At 58.3% G+C, this 22,460-nt stretch overlaps 1 protein-coding gene across 6 annotated transcripts in view; it reads left to right on the forward strand.

Annotated features, from left to right (window-relative positions):
- AHDC1 (AT-hook DNA binding motif containing 1) overlaps positions 1 to 19,975 on the forward strand; it is a 65,004-nt gene extending 45,029 nt beyond the window's left edge. For 2 of the 6 annotated variants that reach the window (XM_025001957.2, XM_025001960.2), the window contains exons 4-7: positions 3,995 to 4,106; positions 4,238 to 4,275; positions 4,676 to 9,586; positions 19,326 to 19,933. In XM_025001957.2, the coding sequence (XP_024857725.1) occupies positions 4,750 to 9,543 (4,794 nt within the window). In that variant the 5' untranslated portion in view covers positions 3,995 to 4,106; positions 4,238 to 4,275; positions 4,676 to 4,749 and the 3' untranslated portion in view covers positions 9,544 to 9,586; positions 19,326 to 19,933. 6 annotated transcript variants of the gene reach the window in all.
- Positions 19,976 to 22,460: the final 2,485 nt, after the last annotated feature.

Consider the following 22,460-nt stretch of genomic DNA (forward strand, 5'->3'; position numbering starts at 1 on the left):
GGGGTGGGGGGGCGGAACAAGGAGCTCTCAGGGGAAGGAGGTGGGCGGTGGTGAGGCTGTGGGGAGGGCCTGGTGGGGCTGGAGGAGGGGTGTCCTCCGGGAGACAGAAGGAAAGACAAGGACAGGAGTCTGGAAGGGCCAAGGGCAGGAGGGGATGGGGGCGGAGCAGGCGGGAAGCACAGTCCCTGGGTGACCTCGGAGAGAGGAAGGGAGGGCCGCCCGGCAGGGTGACCCTCGGGTTCAGCCAGAGCTGGGGGTGGTGCCCACACACCTGGCACCCAGGGCAGGGGGCTGGCAGGGGGCGGGTCTAGGGTAGACCTGCTTGCCAGGTGCCCTGCTCCGGGCAGGAAGGGGGTGGACAAGGGCTGCACAAAGGAGCTCTGTGTGGCTGGGGGTAGGGTGGGGTGGGGTGTGCTGTGCTATTGGGGGGGTTGGCCCTGATGATTCCAGGGGGCGGGGCGGGGCTTGCTCCCCTTGGGGGCATCAGTGGCTCTAAGGGGACACCTAGTGGCGAGGGAGGGTAGTGCATTGAATGACCGAGGTGGGAGGGGTGAAGAAACTGAGAGGAGGGGGTAGATTTAGAAGTCAAAAATTAGACCTGGTTGTTGGGACCAGGACAGTTCAAGGAAGCCGCAGGGGAGGGGGCTGACTCTCTGTGGACAGTGGAGAAGTTTGGTTCAGAGGAGCTCAGCAAACCCAAGTGCAGACACTCTTCCCTGTCATGGCTGTTTGTCCTTAAGGGCTTTTCTTAACCTCTCTGAGCCTCCATTTACATGCCAAATAAGTGACAGCTGCCCGTTATTATTTTCATCATCGTTATTTTTTTGGTAACAATTCTGGTCCAGAGTCAGGTTGGAAGGAGATCTTCAGGGGTGGGTGGGAGGGGGCTGAAGAGAAGGAAATTGAGAGGGGAGGGTGATGCATAGTTCCTGAGGGGGTGCAGATCCTGGGAAATAAAGGTCCCTCCCAAGGGAGGTGATTGAGGGAAGGTTTCAGCGCAGCAGTGATAGCCCCCTTTGAGGCCGAGTTTTCCATTTGAGGACATCTCTGGGCCTTCAGTCCGGGCTGGGAGGGAAATGGTGTGTGTGGGGTGGGGGGTGGGGGTGGGGAGGAGGCTGGAGAGAGGGTCATGAGGCCGGAAGTGAGAGCTGGGGCTGGCAGCCTGGCTCCCCTGGGGAGGCTGCGGGTGGGGGAGGGGGAGGCTGGCTGGGGAAGGGGTGGGGTGGTCAGAGCCGCAGCGGGGGAGGGTGGGGCTGGGGACTCAAGGATGTGGGCTGGCCCTTCCCGGCACTGTGCGCAGCAGGTTGGGGCCCCCAGCCCCCCTCCCAGCCGGCGGGTGTCCCCACAGGCAGGCTCAAGACACACTGACCCAGAAGCAGACAGACGACGGACAGAGGACCCTTTGCCACTTTGTTCACAGACGTGGGGATAGGTGGTACCCTTGGGAGGGGGTCCAAGAAAACGTCTGCCTGGGTGTGGTGGGGAGGGGAGCCAGTTGCTTCCCTCAGATCCTGGAGGCCGCGGACAGTCAGGAGGTCTGGCAGGACGACGCGCCCAGAGGTCTTCACGGGTGGGTGGAACAGAAGCAGCCGCTGGAGAGGCGGTTTGTCTCTTCTGCCAAGGTCACACCCTCAGGCCCCCAGTGGGAGGTCTCCAGAGTAGGGAGGGTTGGTGAGCCCCACCCTTAGCGAGAGAGGGGCGGTGGCTTGTGGTAGGCATCTCGAAGAGGGCAGCGGATCCACGGGTCAGCCGTGCAACAGGAAATAGGACCTGGAGATTCCAGAGTCTGAGCCCCTTCCCTCCTTCGTGAGTGTCTTACTCACAGTTCTTCCCGCAAGAGCGGCTGTGAGATTCTTCAAGCAGAGAGGGCCTGGCCTAGAAGGGGCCCGACCACAGTCTGCAGGCGGGCATGAGAGAGAACAGAACCCGAAGCGATCTAGTAAATGGGACGGTGAGGAGCAGCTGCGGCCTGGGACCTGAAGAGACACGGGGGTGTTCTGCTTGGATGAACAACACACTGGGGGCCACACCTCCCCATGCTATCTTGTGGTCTTGGGCACAGTCTGTTTCCCTCTTCCGGTCTTAGTTTCCTTGTCTGAAAAATGGGAGGGGCACGAGGTGACACTGGAACACTGTACCCACTGGGGGGAAGCTGATTAAAAATGCAGATTCCCAGGGCCTTCCCTAGTTAAGTGAAGTGAAGTGAAAGTTGCTCAGTTGTGTCTCTCTTTGCAGCCCTATGGATGTAGTCCATGGAGTTCTCCAGGCCAGAATACTGGAGTGGGTAGCCTTCCCCTTCTCTAGGGTGGTCCAGTGGTTAAGACTCCGTGCTTCCACCACACAGGGCACAGGTTCGATCCCTAGTTGGGGAGCCAAGATCCCACAGGCTGCACAGTGCCTCCAAAAAAAAAAAAAACCACCAGATTCCCAGATGTCCCTTCAGATTTATGAGTCAGACTCCCTGGACTAGGGTCTGCATATCTGGAAGGTTGCACAGCTCCCCAGGCCCAGGGTTTAGAAGCCCAAGGGTTAGGTGATTTTAAGGTTCCTCCCAGCCTTAATTTAGACCGCAGCTCTAGAAGAAGCACTTTCAGGAGTGTCCAGAGGAGCATTGCAAGAGCTAGGAGTGGAAGGAGGCTTTGGACTTGGCAGAATTAGAAATCTTGCCACTTAGCAGCTATGTGACTTCAGGCAAGTTATACAACTGCTCTGAACCTGCTTCCTCTGTAACATGGAGGTAATAATCCACATCTCCCGGTTCACTGAAGATGCAGTGGGTCATATAGGTGGAGGTGCTTTGTAGGTGGCATGTTGCTGCCCACCAGAGGGGAGTGGACAAGTGGCCCTGCCCATACCTCCCTGTCCCCAGGTCAGCTCTGCTGTCTTCCTGTGGAGTACGAAGTGATCCTCCCAGTGATCAGGGCTCATTCAGCTTCCTGCTCCCCCAAACCAGCTCCTGGGGATCAACCAGGGCCCTGAGTCCCCTGGCTCCTTTGGGAGTCAGACCTGCCTGGATCTAAATCCCAACTCAGCCTGACCAGCTCAGGGAGTTGCTCAGTAAATGTTTACGTAGCATCCATAGCCCAGGCCCTGGGGCCAGGGGATACAACGGTAGACAAGACAGACTTGGTCCTTGCCCCTGAGAGCCCACACTCCGGGAGAAGACACACTGAACAGCCAGTCACACAAGTAATTGACTGCAGTCCTGATAACTACTGTGAAGGTGAAATAAAGGGGGGCTCTGAAAGTACGTGGCAGGGCCAAGCTGAGGCCAGAGGTGGCAGGGGAGCAGAGAATGTCCCTTTTCACATTCTTAATCTCCCTCCCTCCTTCCACATCCTACCTGGGCCCCACTTTGGGGTCTGGAGAAGAATGAGAGAGAGCCTCGTGGAGAAAGGCTTATTGTTTTGTGTGTCTCATTCATTTATTTGTTCAGTAGATATTTTCTGAAGCACATTTATGGGCCGTGGTGGGGGATATACTTGACAGCAGGGCGGAAATCCTTGCCTTCATGGTGCTTACCACCTTCCAATGGATGGCTTCCTTGACTGTAAAAGTGGGGGTGATGATCGTATTGATTTCAGCTTTGCAGGGGGGTTAGATAAGATGATCCGTGTAATGCACCCAGGGCATGAACTTTTATTGCTGTTGACTCTTGGTATGACTGTTGGACCTCGGACCTCAGGCGCTCTTCAGTTTTTCTCTGCTGCTGTTATTCCACTAATTACGTCACTTATGATTGTCTCATCAGTGTTTGTCTACCCAGTGTTTGTGCACAGTAGACACTTCACAAATACTGAGTATATGAATGAATGAATATGTTACTTCGTCTCTGAGCCTCCGTTTCCTCATCTGCAAAATGGGGTTATTAATAGCCCCTACCTCACAGGATTGATATGAAGAATTAAATGAAACGATGCCTGGACAGCTTCCAGCCCAGTGCCTGGCGCCCAGTAGGTGCTCACTAAACCTGAGCTGCGATGGTCCTTTCCAGGCGCTGTCCACGCCCCGAGGCCTGGGCTCGGGCCAAAGTTGCTTCACAACACCCCCAGCTGACAGCCAGCGACTGGCAGAGCCCCCAGGCACGGGGGCCCTCTCTCTTCCAGGTCAGCCAGAGTTCCTGGGGAGCTGGGCTTGGGGTGGGGGTGGAGACGGGGCCCTGTGGGCAGGTGGGCAGCGGTTGGGCTATGACTCCCAGACCACTGAGATGGCTTCTTGTCTGTCTTGTTACCCACAGACATCTCCAGTGTGACAGCCCAGGCGGCAGAGCCGAGGGTGAGTGACCAGGGTTCGCCTCAGGGGTGGGGCAAGAAGGAAGAGGCCGTGTCCTTGACAGGACCTCCAGGCCCTCAGACGGGCCTGGCCCCCTCCTTAAATTGATCTGGAGTGGTTGCTCCACCCCATTCATGAGCGTCCCTCTCAAAAGCAGGTGAATTATTCTCCCCCAGTCCTTAGCCTGGGTCTAGACAAAAGTGGGTGCACTATTAGGAAGTGGAACTGGGGCCCATGGGGGTTCACGGTGCTCCTGGTGGCTTAGGAAATGCTAAAGGCCACCAGAGGTATTGGGCTTTGGGAGGGGTCTCAGGAGAGGGGTGCAGGGGGCCACAGGGGATATGGGAAACTGATGGGGGCTTGGGTGTTCAAGGAGGGACCTGCTGCCTGTTCCGCCCAGCAGGTCCTGGTCCCGGCTTCTCGCACCCTCATGTCAGTCCCGGCCCCGCCCGGCGGCCCTCGGAGGACAAGGTCAGGATGCGTGTGAAGCCCCAGGGCCTGGTGGTGACTTCCAGTGCCGTGTGCAGCTCTCCTGACTACCTCCGGGAGCCCAAGTACTACCCCGGCGGCCCCCCCACCCCCCGGCCCTTGCTTCCCGCCCGGCCCCCTGCCAGCCCACCCGACAAGGCCTTCGCCCACACCTTCTCCGAGAACCCGCGCCCACCCCCACGCCGGGACCCCAGCACCCGGCGCCCACCAGTCCTTGCCAAGGGGGACGACCCGCTGCCCCCGAGGGCGGCCCGTCCTGTCTCCCAGGCCCGCTGCCCCACACCCGCGGGAGACAACAGCAGCAGCTCCCGAAGGCACTGGGACAACGGGAGGGCGACCCTGCGTCCAGTGGTCCAGCTGATCGACATCATGAAGGACCTGACCCGGCTCTCCCAGGACCTGCAGCACAGCGGCGTGCACCTGGACTGTGGTGGTCTCCGGCTCAGCCGCCCCCCCGCCCCACCCCCCGGGGACCTGCAGTACAGTTTCTTCTCCTCGCCCAGCCTGGCCAACAGCATCCGCAGCCCGGAGGAGCGGGCCACCCCCCACGCCAAGTCCGAGAGGCCCAGCCACCCTCTGTACGAGCCTGAGCCTGAGCCTCAGGACAGCCCCCAGCCCGGCCAAGGCCACAGTCCTGGAGCCACGGCCGCGGCCACCGGTCTGCCACCGGAGCCTGAGCCCGACGGGCCCGATTACTCAGAACTCGCTGACGCCGACATCCTTAGTGAGCTGGCCTCCCTCACTTGCCCTGAGGCCCAGCTGCTGGAGGCCCAGGCCCTCGAGCCACCGTCGCCTGAGCCAGAGCCTCAGCTCTTGGACCCCCAACCCCGCTTCTTGGACCCGCAGGCTCTAGAGCCGCTCGGGGAAGCTTTGGAGCTGCCGCCCCTGCAGCCCCTGGCTGATCCTCTGGGGTTGCCAAGCCTGGCGCTACAGGCTCTGGACACCCTGCCCGACTCCCTGGAGTCGCAGCTGCTTGATCCCCAGGCGCTTGACCCCCTGCCCAAGTTGCTTGACGTCCCCGGCCGCCGCCTGGAGCCCCAGCAGCCCCTGGGACCCTGCCCACTGGCCGAGCCCTTGCGCCTGGACTTATGCTCACCCCATGGCCCTCCGGGGCCTGAGGGTCACCCCAAATACGCCTTGCGGCGCACTGATAGGCCAAAGATCCTGTGTCGCCGACGGAAAGCCGGACGGGGACGCAAGGCAGACGCTGGCCCCGAGGGCCGCCTGCTGCCCCTGCCTATGCCCACCGGGCTGGCTGCTGCCCTGGTGGAGCCACCCCCACCGCCGCCGCCGCCACCTCCTGCCCTGCCCGGGCCAGTCCCCGTCCCGGAGCTGGAGCCCGAAGCCTCCCAGACCCCGGTGGTCCCTCCCCGCAAAGGCAAGTGCCGGGGTATCCGGCGCATGGTGGTGAAGATGGCCAAGATCCCCGTGTCCCTGGGACGGCGGAACAAGACCACATACAAGGTGTCGTCTCTGAGCAGCAGCCTGAGCGTGGAGGGCAAGGAGCTGGGCCTGCGCGTGTCCGCAGAGCCCACCCCGCTGCTGAAGATGAAGAACAACGGCCGCAACGTGGTGGTGGTCTTCCCACCAGGCGAGATGCCCATCATTCTCAAGCGGAAGCGCGGCCGCCCTCCCAAGAACCTGCTGCTGGGCCCCGGCAAGCCCAAGGAGCCGGTGGTGGTGGCGGCCGAGGCAGCCACCGTGGCAACAGCCAGCATGGCCATGCCAGAGGTGAAGAAGCGCCGGCGGCGGAAGCAGAAGCTGGCGTCCCCCCAGCCGTCCTACGCGGCGGACGCCAACGACAGCAAGGCCGAGTACTCAGACGTCCTCGCCAAGCTCGCCTTCCTGAACCGCCAGAGCCAGTGCGCTGGGCGATGCTCCCCACCCCGCTGCTGGACGCCCAGTGAACCTGAGTCCGTGCACCAGGCGCCTGACACCCAGAGCATCTCCCACTTCCTGCATCGCGTGCAGGGCTTTCGCCGGCGAGGTGGCAAAGCGGGCGGCTTCGGTGGCCGGGGAGGGGGCCATGCAGCCAAGGCCGCTCGGTGCTCCTTCAGTGACTTCTTTGAGGGCATCGGCAAGAAGAAGAAGGTGGTGGCTGTGGCAGCCGCGGGGGTTGGGGGCCCCGGCCTCACTGAGCTGGGGCATCCGCGCAAGCGAGGCCGGGGGGAGGTGGACGCTGTGACTGGGAAGCCCAAACGCAAGAGACGGTCCCGGAAGAATGGGACTCTGTTCCCGGAGCAGGTGCCCAGCGGCCCTGGCTTTGGGGAGGCGGGCACTGAGTGGGTCGGGGACAAGGGTGGCGGCTGGGCCCCTCACCACGGGCACCCAGGCGGGCAGGCTGGCCGAAACTGTGGGTTCCAGGGGACCGAGGCCCGGGCCTTTGCCTCCACTGGGCTAGAGAGCGGGGCTTCAGGCCGTGGCAGCTACTACAGCGCGGCTGCGCCCGCGGGCCAGGCCGAGCTCAGCCAGGAGCGCCAAAACCTCTTCACCGGCTATTTCCGCTCCCTGCTTGATTCCGACGACTCCTCCGACCTCTTGGACTTTGCCCTCTCGGCCTCTCGGCCCGAGTCCCGGAAGGCATCAGGCACCTACGCAGGGCCCCCCACCAGCGCCCTGCCTGCCCAGCGGGGCCTGGCCACCTTCCCCAGCCGGGGAGCCAAGGCCAGCCCAGTGGCCGTGGGCAGCAGTGGGGCTGGGGCTGAGCCCTCCTTCCAGCCGGTGCTGCCCGCTCGCCAGACTTTCCCACCCAGCCGGGCAGCGAGCTATGGGCTCACCCCGGCTACTTCAGAATGCCGGGCTGCAGAGACCTTCCCCAAGCTGGCGCCCCCACCTTCCGCTGTGGCCCGCTCACCTACCACCCACCCGCCCACCAACACCTACCCTCCACAGTACGGTGGCTATGGGGCCGGACAAAGCGTTTTTGCCCCGGCTAAGCCCTTCACGGGCCAGGACTGTGCTAACAGCAAAGACTGCAGCTTTGCCTATGGCAGCGGCAACAGCCTACCTGCCTCACCCAGCAGCGCCCACAGTGCCGGCTACGCCCCACCGCCCACCGGTGGCCCATGCCTGCCACCAAGCAAGGCCTCCTTCTTCAACAGCTCCGAGGGGGCCCCCTTCTCTGGTTCAGCCCCCACACCTCTGCGCTGTGACAGCCGGGCCAGCACAGTCTCGCCCGGTGGCTACATGGTGCCCAAGGGCACCACGGCCTCTGCCACCTCCGCCGCCTCTTCGTCGTCCTCGTCCTTCCAGCCCTCGCCTGAGAACTGTCGGCAGTTTGCGGGGGCTTCTCAGTGGCCTTTCCGGCAGGGCTATGGAGGCCTGGACTGGGCCTCGGAGGCCTTCAGTCAGCTCTACAATCCCGGCTTCGACTGCCACGTCAGCGAGCCCAACGTGATCCTGGACATCTCCAACTACACCCCGCAGAAGGTGAAGCAACAGACAGCCGTGTCCGAGACCTTCTCCGAATCCTCCTCCGACAGCACCCAGTTCAATCAGCCGGTCGGCGGCGGTTTCCGGCGTGCCAACAGCGAGGCCTCGAGCAGCGAGGGCCAGTCGAGCCTGTCCAGCCTGGAGAAACTGATGATGGACTGGAACGAGGCCTCGTCCGCCCCCGGTTACAACTGGAACCAGAGCGTCCTCTTCCAGAGCAGCTCCAAGCCGGGCCGTGGACGGCGGAAGAAAGTGGACCTGTTCGAGGCCTCGCATCTGGGCTTCCCGTCGTCCGCCTCGGGCGCTGCCTCGGGCTACCCGTCCAAACGGAGCACCGGGCCCCGGCAACCTCGGGGTGGCCGGGGCGGTGGAGCCTGCTCGGCCAAGAAGGAGCGGGGCGGGGCGGCGGCCAAAGCCAAGTTCATCCCCAAGCCGCAGCCCGTCAACCCCCTGTTCCAGGACAGCCCAGACCTTGGCCTGGACTACTACAGCGGGGACAGCAGCATGTCCCCGCTGCCCTCCCAATCGAGGGCCTTCAGCGTGGGTGAGCGAGACCCCTGTGACTTCATGGGACCCTACTCCATGAACCCATCCACGCCATCCGACGGCACCTTCGGCCAAGGCTTCCACTGCGACTCGCCTAGCCTGGGGGCCCCTGAGCTGGATGGCAAGCATTTCCCACCGCTGGCCCACCCGCCCACGGTGTTTGACGCAGGCCTGCAGAAGGCGTACTCGCCTACCTGCTCACCCACCCTGGGCTTCAAGGAAGAGCTGCGGCCGCCACCCACAAAGCTGGCTGCCTGTGAGCCCCTCAAGCATGGGCTCCAGGGGGCCAGCCTGGGCCATGCGGCTGCAGCTCAGGCCCACCTGAGCTGCCGGGACCTGCCACTGGGCCAGCCTCACTACGACTCCCCCAGCTGCAAGGGTACTGCGTATTGGTACCCACCAGGCTCAGCTGCCCGCAGCCCACCCTACGAAGGCAAGGTGGGTTCGGGGCTGCTGGCTGACTTCCTGGGCAGGACGGAGGCCGCGTGCCTCAGTGCCCCACACCTGGCTAGCCCACCGGCCACACCCAAGGCCGACAAGGAGCCGCTGGAGATGGCCCGGCCGCCCGGCCCACCCCGTGGCCCCGCTGCAGCCGCTGCTGGCTATGGCTGCCCACTTCTTAGTGACTTGACCCTGTCCCCTGTGCCGAGGGACTCGCTGCTGCCCCTGCAGGATACTGCCTACAGGTATCCAGGCTTTATGCCGCAGGCGCATCCCGGCCTGGGTGGGGGCCCCAAGAGCGGCTTCCTGGGGCCTATGGCGGAACCTCACCCTGAGGACACATTCACCGTCACCTCCCTGTAGTGCCAACTGAAGTGCCGACTGGACCTCGAGGTTTTGTTCCTGGGTGAGTCTGAGGATGTGGGTGCAGTGGGCAGAAGAAGCCTGGGGGCTGGGACTGGGGAGGCGTGAAGACATTAGAGCTTGGGCAGGGGGCAGAAGGATGGCCGCGAGCCAGAAGGACTTGAGGGCAAGACTGGGGACCCAACAACCGAACAGGGAGTTGGGATTCAGGGAGTCTGGCGTTAGCTGTTGGCAACAGTCTTGGGGAGGAGGTGAGTGCTTGGGTGGGGAACCCAGTACGGGGCTTAGACATTCCGGGGACCCATTTTTTAAATGGCTGGAGGACTGTAGACTGGGTGGGGCCATCTGGTTTGGTTCATCAGGTGTCTGTTCCCCTTAGCCATGCTCGGTCCTGAGCAGGGACCACCTGAGTCCCAGCACACACTCATCACTTGACCTCTTGTAAGGGAGGGTGTTTGCATCACTCTGCATGAGACAGATGAAGGAAGAAGCAGGTTGGATAATTACCCACAAAGGCCCATCCAGGATACTGATCCTGCCAGCTTCCTTGTCTCCCTGGGAACTTCATTTAATTCAAGATGCAGTCTGACAAAAGCCAGGCTGAGGGTGTGGCTAGGATGTCCTTTTCTGGCCTCACAGGGTACCCCAAAGGCTATTATTCCACAGGGGTATTGGGATTTCACTGTCTGGGAACCTCCAGCCAGTGGGTCTGTCCCCACGTAGGATGTCGCCTACCTAAAAAATCCCAGGCCCTTTCCTGAAACCAAATTCATTCCTTAAGAATTCAGTTAAGTATTATTAGGTATTTTGATATTGTTTTATCAGGTACTGTCACCTCCTTCAGTATTCTTTAAGATTTTGTGTTCAAGAAAAGGAAAATAAAAGAGGGGGGAAAATGCCCCCAAAATGGTCTAAGGGGACAGAGTTGAAGGAATCATTTTCTTGATGAACAGCCTGCTCCAGAAATGTAGCCATTAGTGGCCCTTCATTGACCTGGACATGGTGTATGCATAGTGATGGAGTGGGCTGGGGGTCTGTCTGAGCCTCTCACCCCACCCCACACCTCTGTGACTGCTGCAGCCTCCTGGGAATGTCTTTTCCTGGAGAAGGAATGACAGGGCTTCTGGAAAGCCCCATCCCTGCTCGCGGAAGGCCATTCGAGGCCAAGGTGACTCAGGGTCCTGAAGTCATGTCAGTGGAAACTTATTACCCCCTCTCCGCCTGACCTCAGCTCCCTTGGTGCATGGAGATGGCAAAGGGCAGCACGTGGGAGTCAGGAGGCCTGGGGAAAGACCATTCCTCAATTGGCCGACTTGCTATGTGCCCTTGACCAAGCTTTTGCCCCTCCTCCTCCCCATGCCCCCCAACCTCTGTTTCCCCATCTGTTCAAGGAAATTGACTTTGGTGTTCTCTTGGGTTCTTGAAACTCTGCATGGCATAGAGAAAGGACCAGACTTTCTTGGGGGCAGCATATTTTTCCTCGTAATAAAGCCAAACCAAGATTAAAACGGCCTTCCATTCCCCATGCACCTCATTGCAAGCAGCAGAGCCACAGATCTGAAGCAGGCCAGGGAGAAGCTGCTTAGGGTTTAAAATGTCAAACTCTTGATCCTTCTCACTGGAGGGAAGATGTCTCGTGGATAATCCAGAAAATGTGAAATAATCTGAAAACCTTTCCTCGCGGGCTCTGGGTGGGAAAATAAACCAATGTGGGGGCTGGGTGTTTGGGCAGGTCATGGCTCAGTGAGATACATAATGGAACCACCCAGCGAGGCCTGAACGCAGGAGGAACTGGGACACCATCCAGCCCCATTCTGGCCCGCTCCCCACTCAGAGCTGGGAGTTGACAGCACTAGTCCTCAGACCGAGGCACTCAGTCGTTCCAGAGACATCCATCCAACACCCACTGCCTGCCAGGCATTGGGGACACAGCAGTGAACACCACAGTGAGCCCCTGGTCCTCAGGGGGCTTCCAGTTTAGAGGGAAAGACGGGAAACAAGAACACAAAGCATTTGGTAATTGTGGCCATAGGAAGGACCATGCAAGAGAAGAAAAGGTAGGAGGCCGTAAAGGTCTGCAGCCGGCTGGCCAGGTGCTGAGGCTGATGTCTGAAAGATGAGGGGGCGTCAGCTAGATAGGGAGCGGGGCAGAGGGAACAGCAGTGGGTAAAGCCTGGAGGCCAAAAGCAGCTCAGCTTTGACGACCTGATGGGAAGACAGTAACACTAATGACGGGGTGAGGAGGCAGGGCCAGATCATGCAGCCATTGGAAGGAGTTTGAAGTTTGTTCCAAGACAAATGGGAAACCATTGAAGGGTTCTGAGCTGGGGTACCGCGGGCGGTGGCGGAGCAGGCAGGTCTTCAAGGAGGGAGACCAGCTGCAGTAGCTCAGGCGAGCAGTGGTGCTGGCTTGGACCGTGACGGCGGGAAGGCTGTCCCCCCTTCTTCATCCAGGATGGCATATACTCTCTCATCTCAGGCAGCCCCCGCTCCCAGTGCCAAGGACTGATTAAAAGCATTGTGGGGAGTAAGGAAGTGTTGGGGATGCAGGGAAGGAGAGTGGTGAGGAAGAAGAGTTAACAGAGGGAGTGGCGCTCGTTAACAGGGAGTGTCATTGTCAACAGAGGGCTTAAACAAGGACAGTGACACACTCATTCACCAGCAGGGCAGCGAGCCCTTTTGACCCAGGGCCGGGTGCAGGAGCAGTCACTGAGCTCAACCTCGCATCTTGAGCATCACCCCCACCTACCCTCTGATGCCTGTCCCGATGCCAGGCACGGCCCCTGTCCTCGAGGGCCCATGGAAGCTAACCCAAGCCCACAAAGAGCCTCAAGCGTCTGGGCATGAGATGGTAGGGAAAAGCAAACCTTGTGCACCAGGAAGGTGGGCCACGGCCCCGAAGTCACCTCTCTGTCCCTTTGGTAAGAAAAGGGACATGTATTCATGCTGGGCCGTTTGTACAACACAGCCTCGCTGGCCCTTCACAGCAGCCTGAGGGGTCGGGGTACTTGCTTCTTCCATCAGCGATTCAAATCTCTTGGAATGCAGGTGCAGCTCCGAAGGTTGCCCAGGGAATCCACGGGTAGGAAACATCAGAGTCGGAATTTGAACCCAGCACCCCACCCTCATGGATCCTGGATACTGTGCCTTGCTGGTCCCCTGCGCCTCTGTTCCCCCACCCGCAAGATGACGGAGTGGTTGGATGGTCCCCACAGCTCTGTCTGGGTCTGACATTTTAAATGGATTTTGAGGTTCTGTGAAAGAAGCTGCATCTGAGCTCAACCTTGAAGGATAGGCAAGATGTAGACACGCAGGAGACTGGGGGAAGGGCAGTTCCAGGCAGAGGAAACTGCGGGCAGGGGCAGGTCACCTCCCAATGTGAGTTAGAAGAAGAAAGCTGGGAGGAACCAGAGCAGGGAATGTGGGCCCTGACTGTCTGGGAGCTGAGCTGACAGAGAGGGAGGGGGGCGGGGGGCGCCCCGGCCGGCAAACATCTCTAGTCCCTTAGATGGAACGCAGAGCCAGACAGACTGGCTCCGCCTTGGGCCCTCACAGCTGAAGATCACCCCCTTCTAGACTCTGGGGACAGTCTGCAAGGGTGGGAAGGGCCCCTCCAAGGTGTTCAGGGATCTCGAGTCCCCCTCTCCTCCCCATTCCCTCTTGGGTCTGGACCTGAGGCCAAGAGAAATGTCACAGGTCCTCCAAGGTTATACCAGCTGGGGCAGGAAGCAGCTTCCAAGGCCACCAGCCAGCCAGGGTCAGCAGGCATGTCCGGACCTGGGCCAGGCCCTGGCCGCTCTGGGCTTTGTCTCTCCCTGTCTTGAAACCTCAAGAGGTCACCTGATGTTGCCTCTGGCCCTGAGCAAGAGGCCCACACCTCAGGGGTCAGGCAGGCTTGCCCGGGCTCCTCTCCCCACTGTCTGGTGCTGTCCTCTCTCCCGGCCTGTCTCTCGCCTCTCCTGCAGCCATTTTCAGGCCAGGCCTTCTTGTTCTGAGCCCTTATTTCCTGGAAGTGTAATCTCTCCGTGAGCATCCCCTCTCAGGCCCCTCCTTTCCCATCTCCCCGCATCTCTGTGGACCCGGAAGAACCCAGGGAGGCTGGAGGGTGGTGGCTGGGAACAGGCCTGTGGGTGCAGACAGGCCTCTGTGCAGAGCCCGATTCCATCCCTTCCCAGCCATGTGACCTGGTGAATCATGTCACCTCACTGCTTCTCTTGTGAGAATTAAATGAGATTACCCGTGAAGCACTTAGCCCAGTCCCTGGCACGCAGGAAGCACGTAATCAGTGGTTGGTAGATGAGTGAATAACATACCTCCTCGCAGTCTGCATGAGTCACACACCTCTGACCCTTTTCTCCAAGCTCAGGACTCTTGTAGCCAGCCCTCTTTCACCTGCTTTCCCCGCTTCCCTCTTGGAAGGAGCTTGTATTCTAGTGTAGGTTTGGGGCCTTTGGGTTTGGGAAACTGTGAAATGCCACCTGGTTACATGCCTTAACAGTGGGGCTGAGTCCTCCCTGGGGGGTGTCCAGAGTCAAGGTGAGTCACAGGTCCCACCCCAGTGGACCACCCCAGTGGACCTAAAGCCTGATGGGCAACAGGCCCCAGACTGCTGCGTGATCCAGGTCGGCTGGAAACTCTGCACATAGTTACCCACACCAGTTCTCTGTCTCAGTCCAGATCATCTGAAAAAAAAGATTTCTTTGTCACTTTGTCATCTAACTTTGGCTACCATGTGCCCTCCGTTGGTGCCGGAGGGCAGGAGAAAGTAGGTTAATTCTGGGTTCAGCCCACACAAATGAACCACCTAGCCTGAGCCAGCCATTAAAGGAGCCACTGAACAAGATGAGCAGTGTCCTGCCCTCATGGAGTTTGCAGCCTTTAAGCGGGTGTTCATTACAAGCATCCATGTGGGCATCACTCACCAAGGAAGGGACTGAGACACTCCCACCAGATGTACCAGAGACCACCCTCTTGAACCAGGGGCAGGACTGGCAGGAAGAGCTTCCGGTGGGGGGCAGGGCAGCAAAATGGGTCTTGAACAAACTCAAGGCTTCGGAAGCTATAACCTTGGCTCAGCCACTTGGGTCAGCCCAGCCAGCACCTGGCAGGTCTCTTCCCCAATATCTGTCCTCCCACTCCCCTCCCCCGGGGCCCATACCCCTGTTGTGGCTGCCAAATATCCTTCAGCTTTGTGGGATGCTGTGTCTGGATAGCTCCCCACTCCCGAATATTTACTGGATGAATTGATTCACACATATCTGCTCTTGTGGCTTCATTGCGTAACACCTTCTGATTGCATCCTCAGCCCTTCAGCCTCCTATCCTGGTGTTCTAGGCATTCGAGGCCGCTTCTTCAGCCCCGACTTCCTGCTCGCACAGCCTCCCTTCTCAGCCCTAGACTGTGGGGTCTGGAGAGAGCTTTCCAGGCCCCTCCCCAGCATGCCTGTGCCTTTGCGTTGGCCGTTCCCTGGCCTGGGCCGCCCTTTCCTAGCCACCATCCATCTCCCACCTGTCAGGTCCTATCTTTCACTCAGACACTGCCGCCTCCAAGAAGCGTTCCAGGATCCTTCCCAGGCGCAATTAATCTGCAGCCCTTTATGCAGCTGTGACAGCTCTTCCTGGGAATGACTTCCTCACTGCGCCATCAGCTCCTTTAGGCGGGTTACTCATTTCTGTGCACTGTCCCCTCAGTGTCTCATCGTGCCTGGGACATTTCAGGGGTCAGGGTTCCCCCCCTCCTTGAGTCAAAGAAGGGCATGTAGACCAGGGAGAACTGTGAGAGAACGGGTTAGGCATCGTGCTCCCAAGGATGGAGCAAGGGTGGGGTGTGTAAATGAAACCAGTTCCAACTCTCATGGCTCCTGGAGTTCTCCCAGTGCAGCCCCTTCCAAGTTTATAGAGAGGAAGAGGGACTCACCCAGCCACCCAGGCAGGAAATCACAGAAACAAAGAGCCGGGATCACCCAGGTCCGTGTTCTTGCCACTTCTCAGCTTCCATTCAGTTGCATGCCCAACACATTACCTGTGGGTGACACCTGTCCTGACACAGGCATCTCCCATTGGGAAGAGAGAGATGGGTGTTAGGGGGACATGTATAGCCTCCTCCCAGAAGTAAGGAGGTAAGGAGTGTGAGGCTCCAAGAGGTGAGAGATACACACAAGGTCCCACAAGTTGGGTGGGCAGCCATGGGTGTAAACCCCGCTTGGTCTCACTGGCATCCCTCCGTGTGCCCAGTAGTGGGGTAAGCAAGGGAGGGTCCCTAAAGAGGGAATGACTGGCAGAACTGGAGTTTAAGGAATGCCTCTGGTCACTGGTGGGTGGATTTTGAAAAACTCTGGGGCAGGGAGAGCCACACCCACCCACGCCACAGCCTACCCACCCCCAGTTGGAAGCTTTATCCCTCATAGATGTCTGTCTGGGTCCCGCCTACCTGAGAGTATCCCCATCTGCCAGGTATGTTCTGGGTCTCAGGTTAGCAGTCTACTCTCCACATCTAAGGGACTCGCAGGCCTGACTGCCTGAAAAACCTCAAGGGATGGATCACCTTTGGGCAGCTGTGGTTTGTTTCTGACCCCTTGTCTTTGGCACATTATCTCAGTGTCTAAAGATCTTCCCCCATTCCCTGTTCAACCCCCTTATTTTGCATAGAAACTGAAGCCCAGAGAGGGCAAGGACTTGACCTAGGTCACACAGCAAATCGGTCTCTCAAATTCTCATGCAGTCTTCGCCTTCTGTTCCACTGTCGTATTGGATGTTGAGACCCCCCTTTCTGGAGGGTAGAGACTTGAAGGTGGGGCTATACTTTAGACTATCCCTCCGCTGGTTTGCTTAAGTGAATGCACAAACTTGTGCTCCTTTTGCTGGGGAGAGCAGCTCTCTTTGGACAACCTGGTTTATCCGTGGTCTTCAGCATTTTAAATTCCTGCTCAACTCAGCTCTCCCTTGGTGTCCCCAGTGCCAGCCCCCACTGACAGGCAGAGGCCACTGAGAGACCTGGCCCCACAGACCGGGTAAAGCTGCTGGAGCACTAGGCTCTGTGGAATATAGCTCTGCAGCCCTTCATTATGGAGGTACTAAAAGGTTAAGTCTCGTGAACAATGGCCCGTGTCCTGGGGCGCTAGCCACGTGCTGGCATCCGGGATGCCCAGGAGGAGCTCGGAAGGGAATGACAAGTGCCCCAGTAGCTATGGTAACAGGGTGGTCTGAGGAGGCGTCTGGAGGTATGCAAGTCCTGAGCTGGACCCTGAGTCCCCCATCGGACGTAGACTGGTCACAGCTATGTCATTCAGTCCCTGTGTACCACTGGCCCAGCATGTGCCGGGCGCCCTGCTCAGCAGTGAGTTGGAAGAGTCAGTCTTTCCCACCAAAGCTGGGTAAAGTGTGTTCCCTGAGCCCCCCAGGGCTTTTCTTGCCATACCCCCATCTCCCTGCCTTGTCATCCCCTGGTTTGGGCGTCTGCTTTGCTTCCTTCTCTGCTCTGTGAGCCCCTCCTGAGCAGGAACCAGATCTGTCTTCCTCTCTGCTTTGTCCCCAGTGCCCAGCACTGGGCCGCTTGGCCCAGCAGCATTGGTTCTGGGCTGGGGCGAGTTGCACCTAGTAAGGTCAGGGTTCTACATGGCCACGGCACTCTGTCTTCCTGGCTCAGGAGCCTCTGGTTTTGATTCTCTCCCCATCCCCCACCCCCCACCATCCCCCAGATTCTGGCCAAGTCATGAAAGCTGGGGAGGGTGGCGGGAGGAGGAAGGTGAGACAGCGGTGGCTTAGCAGAGGGTGAGAAAGCCTCCCCGCTGCCTGGCCGCCGGCACCACGGGAATGGTTCTGGCAGGAGCTGCCTGCTGGGCTGAGATCACCATGGAGACCTGGCTTGGAGAGGGTCACTGGCAGTGGCTAAGGGCTGGAGGGGGGCGGGGGCGACAGGGATTTGTGCAGAGGCTCCCAGCCTGCCCTGGGGCCCGCAGGGGAAGCAGGGGAGGCTGGGGTTCGGTACAATTTGCTTGTTAAGTGGTTTGGAGCTGCTCGTCCTGAATCTCCCCCTCACTTGTCACCCCAATACACGATATCTATCACCCCAACGGCCATTCCTTAGCTTGGCAGCTGTTCTTCAACTGCAGTAAAGCTGTCTTACAGATAGATGCCCCCAGCCCTCCAACAGAACCTGTGCCCCCCCACCCGTTTATCACTCCCCTAACTGGAGAACTGGCACCCACCCCAACTGCACCCCAGGTCCCCACCACCCCAGTTGTGATACAGCTGTCACCCTAACAAGCACACCTCTTACCCCTACGGCTAATTTTCCATCCTCCTCCCACCAGCAGGAGACCTGACAGCCTAACAAAGATACAGCTCCTGCCCTCCCACTCACGCCTCTGCAAGCCACCTGGGCTGCTGCACCAGGATGGGATTCTGTTCCACCTCTCAGGGGTCCACCTGGCTCCCCTGGCCCTTGAGGGGAGTCCTGGCAAGTCCAGCCTCAGGACAAAAGTCTTCCCTGGGGCTGACTGCCCAGCAGACAGCAGTCGGGGCTGAGCAGAATTTAAATGTGGGCCCATTGGAAAGGGAAGCCAAGAAAGAGGACAAGAGAGGAAAGGCTTTCAGTGGCCGCTGGTTCTTCGGGGGGGTTGGGGGGAGGAGGGTGGATGGCTCCCTGAGGAGTCTCAGAAGGTGGTACTAGCACCTCCCATGCCTGCCCATTTTCAGTGGCATGGTCACTCACCAAGTATAGGAGACGTGAATTTTAGGGCTCTGAGAAGATGGAGCCCCAAAAGAGCCAGGATAGTAACTAGAGGTCTTGAGAATATCACCTCTTTCCCACTGGACATCTTCCTGCTCACCCCAGCAAAGCTGGGGGTCTGGATAGGAAATCAGGTCCCCAGAGCCCTGCAAACATAATTAGGACCATCTAGGGGAGTGGGTGACTTCATATCTCTAGTGTCTGATGATTGTAGGGACTGGGGGAGTTTCTGAGCTTCCGGAAGGCAGGGGCTGCAGACAGCACAGATGCTATTGTGTTGTCTTCTTTTTTCCTTTATTCTGACAGACTTCCTCATCACCTCACCTCTGTAAGGAACAGAATGGCAATGGTAGGGAATGGGGAGAAGGTTGGATTTGGAAAAAAAGCCGCAGTTCACACCTGTGCTGTGCTAGGGCCTTGTCTTCCCATTATGTCATTCCTCAGAACAGCTTCAGTAGGAGGAATTACTAAACTTACTGTTACATTAGGAAATTGAGACGTGGAGAGCCTAGCTGGCCCAAGCCCCAAGAGGATAATGACTCGTGCTAATTAGCATCACTTATGATGCATTTATGGACCAGCTGTAATCTGCCTCAAACCACTGAATCTTCCCAGCAAATACACAGGATAGTTCTGTTATCCCCTTTTTACAGATGAGTAAACTGAGGCCCGCAGAGATCCACTGACTTGCCCAAGGTCATAGAGCTGTGAAATGGAGGTGCTAGCATTTGAGCTCAGCTGTGTCTGACTCAGGAGCTCAAGTTCTTAACAGGTTGCTCTGCCTGAAACTCCACCTTCTTATCCAGCCCATCCTTTATCCCTCAGTGGCGTGGGCCTTGGGGACACACCTATTTTACCAGTGGGGAAATTGAGCTCGAAGCAGGCCAGAGTTTCATGAGCGGAGCCGTTTGGAATTTTCTGGGAGGAGGAACAAGGCAGTTCACTTCTGGGTGAACTGGGTGGGGGGGTCCTGCTCTTAGACTCCCTGTTCCTAGAGCTCAGGGCCTGTCCCTGCCACTGACTTCTGCCTCTTCTCTTGTGTTTCTTTGCAGCTTTCAGAAAACCAACGCCAAGACCCCTCCCAGTGTCCACATCGTCCTCCTCTGCCTGCCCCTCTGCCTCCCGCCGCCCCCCCACACCCCCTGCAGCCCTGCCCCCTGCTCCCGCCCCTCCCCGCCCATCTCCTCCACGCAGAAGCCGAAGGTGAGCCCTTTCTGCACAAAACCAGCAATTGTAAATACTTTTTAAAAATGTACAAAACTTAAAAAAACAAAACACAGTTTTAGAAAAAGACAAAAAAAAAGAGAGAGAGAGAGCGCGCGCGAGTGTGCAAGAGGTTGCGAGCGGGGCCTCACGGTGTCCAGAGCCCCTGCAAGTATGCACTGAGAAATTTATCTACAGGTTGTTTGACAAAAATGAACAATATCCTATTTATTGTATATACTGTTTTATTATAAATCGTGGATTGTATATTGCATTCTGTAAACCTGCTGTGGTCCCGTGGTGTGCAAATTCGCATGGTGGGGGGGAGGGAGAAGAACCTCTTGCGGGAGCTTTTTTTTTTTTCTTTCTTTCTTATTTTTCACTCTTTTGGGTTTTCTCTTCTGTTGTTGTTGTTGTTTTCTGTTGGCAGGACACACCCAAAGATCCAAGTTTGTATTAAAAAGAAATGAAAAAAAGCAAAAAAAAAAAAAAAAAAAAACACAAAAAAACAACCTCGTGTCTTGTGAAAGGGGATGAATAAGGGTGGACAGAATGGAAGGGGTGACAGCTGGGGATCATCACCATCCACCGGGTCCCCAGAGAACTTGAAATATCTCCGCCACTTTCCCTCCCTCAGAGTTCTTCCTTCTGCCTGAGATGAGTGTCACTTGCCTCTGGGCCCCTCTCTTTGCACACCAGGCCTTGGGTCTCCCCTGCCTCTGGGCTCCTCAGTCTTAGCCCCAAAGTTTCCTAGGCCCTGATGCATTCTGTCCCAGGGCCAGGGAGTCTGCCTTTTAGAGCTTCATTTTGATTTAGGTCCTGGGTCTCCCCTGATTTGAGACCCCTTTTCTCCCCCAAGTCCTAGGTTTCCTCTCCCTGGGGAACCCCCATTATAAATCAGGTCTTGGGTCCCCCTGTGCTTCTCGACCCCCTCACTCCATCCTCAGCCCTGGGTCTCTGACTGTAGCCCCTTCATTTGTCCTGTGTCCCCCCAGCCTTTGGGCCCCCCAGTTATATTCCGGTTCAGGATACTTGTCTTTGAGATACTCAGTCCATCCTAAGGGCAAGCACCCTTGTGGTTCACCCCCTTTTCCCACAAGGACTGGAGTATCTGTTCATGTGTCTCCTGCTCACCCAGGGCCTGGGTCTTCTTTGTCTCCAGCACCCCTCTTCCCCACTTTTTTGCCCCAACACACCTTCACCTGCCTATGCAAACTGCAGGGTTTGACTAGGCCAGTGACCCCAATATTTCTGCCTTCCCCTGTCTTTCCACCCTGAACCCCAAATGCCAGGTTTGAATTTCCTCCCAGCTTCTGTAAACTTTGGAAAAAGAAAACTCCTAATCCTGAGCCTATTTCTGGTGGACCTGGCAGGGCGAGCTGGGTCCCACTCCCTGACCTTGACGAGCTCTTGGCTGCCCTTGACCAAATAATGCCCACATTGGGCTGCCTGGTCCTGAGCAGGCAACTTTTCCCATAGCCCAGTTTATGTCTGTGGCCCTCCCTGCTGAGGCTCAAGGTGACCCCCAAGGGACAGCTCCGTACTACCTGCCCCCGCTCCTCACCCAAGCAGCATGGCCCAGGCATTGGGAGAGTCAGAGGAACCCTCGATCTGAGAGAAGATAAACCCCCCAACTTCTGGGCATCCCTATCTGAAAGAAGACGCCGGAGGGTTCAGACAGGGGCAAGTAACAGCCCCTAAAACCTCAGTCTCTGTGGTGGATGTGAAGGTTCATTTCTCCCACGAAGCCTCCCTCCTTTGCAGTCCCAAGACTCCCCCTCCTGCAGTGAGGGCCCAGGCATCAGGCTGCAGTGGGGTGGGACTGGCAGGGGTGGTGAGACCTGGCGAGGGTTTCCTGGAGGCCAAGACCAGGTGCGAGGCAGAAGAACCCAGGGAGTTCCCAAAGGAGAGAGAGCCAGGGGATGGAAGCCACGTGTGGCTAGATCCAGGTGGAGTAGACACTTGTCTGTTTGGGGAGGAAAGAAGGCTTTCATGAAGTCACCCCAGGGCTGGGGGCCGGGGGGCGGGGGCAGGCTGGTTGGAAGGGGTGGGTGGCCTCAAAGCGACCAGCGGGGGAGGCCTTGAGATGTTTGTTTTCAGCCCCAAGAGTCTCCTGCAGGGAGAAAATGAGTACGTTCATCGGCTGCTGAGGAAGCAGAGGAGACCTAGGGAGGCTGTCCAGGTGGGGCAGGCTGGGTAGAGGGTGGGGCCCCGGTGACGGGGGTCGGTGGGGGTGCCATGGGGGAAGGGGGTAACAGAATTATTCTGTGGAAGGCATTGTTAGGGCTCAGGGATAGAGGAAGAAGGACACAGAACCGTGGTGTGCCCAGGAATTGGGGTGGGGGTGGGGAGGGGTGACCCAGGAAGGAAATGGGAGTTGAGGGAGGTAATTATAGCCCAGCAAGGGGGCTCTGTAACTCGAAGAGGGCTCTGTAGGAAGGGTGAGGTTTCACTGAAAAGAGAGGGGCGCCCAGAGAGGGATGGAACCCAGAGAAGGCCTTGTGGTTTCCGGGATGGGCGGGAGGCTGGGTGAGGAGGACAGGGGCTCCTTGAAAGGTGAAAAGGAGGCTCCTGGAGCCCAGGAAGGGGAGGGGTCTCAGTCTAGGGTCTGTGGCTTAGTCCGGGCTGAGGAGGGCGGGGCCGGAGGTGTATTTGGAGAGCAGACTCGGGGAGCTGCCAGGGCCAAGGGCACAGCTCTTGGGATGGAAGGTTCTCTTGGCCCTTGGGCCCTCGGGCTTCTGAAGGAAGGGGAGCAGAGACCCTGCTCAGAAGTTTGGCCCTTCACAGCCACCGTCCCACACCTGATCCCACAATACATTAAGGCAACTTGGCTCCTAGGTATTTGGATTTTGCCACTGTTTATTAAGCCCCTCCCTGAGGTTTTTTACTCCTCAGGACAATCTTTGAGGTAGAAAAAAATACTCAGCTCATTTACAGATGGGAAGACAGGTTCAGAGAAACAAAGTAACCTGTCCCAAGATCCC

This window comes from Bos taurus, chromosome 2 (assembly GCF_002263795.3).
Source record: "Bos taurus isolate L1 Dominette 01449 registration number 42190680 breed Hereford chromosome 2, ARS-UCD2.0, whole genome shotgun sequence".
NCBI classification, from domain to species: Eukaryota; Metazoa; Chordata; class Mammalia; order Artiodactyla; family Bovidae; genus Bos; species Bos taurus.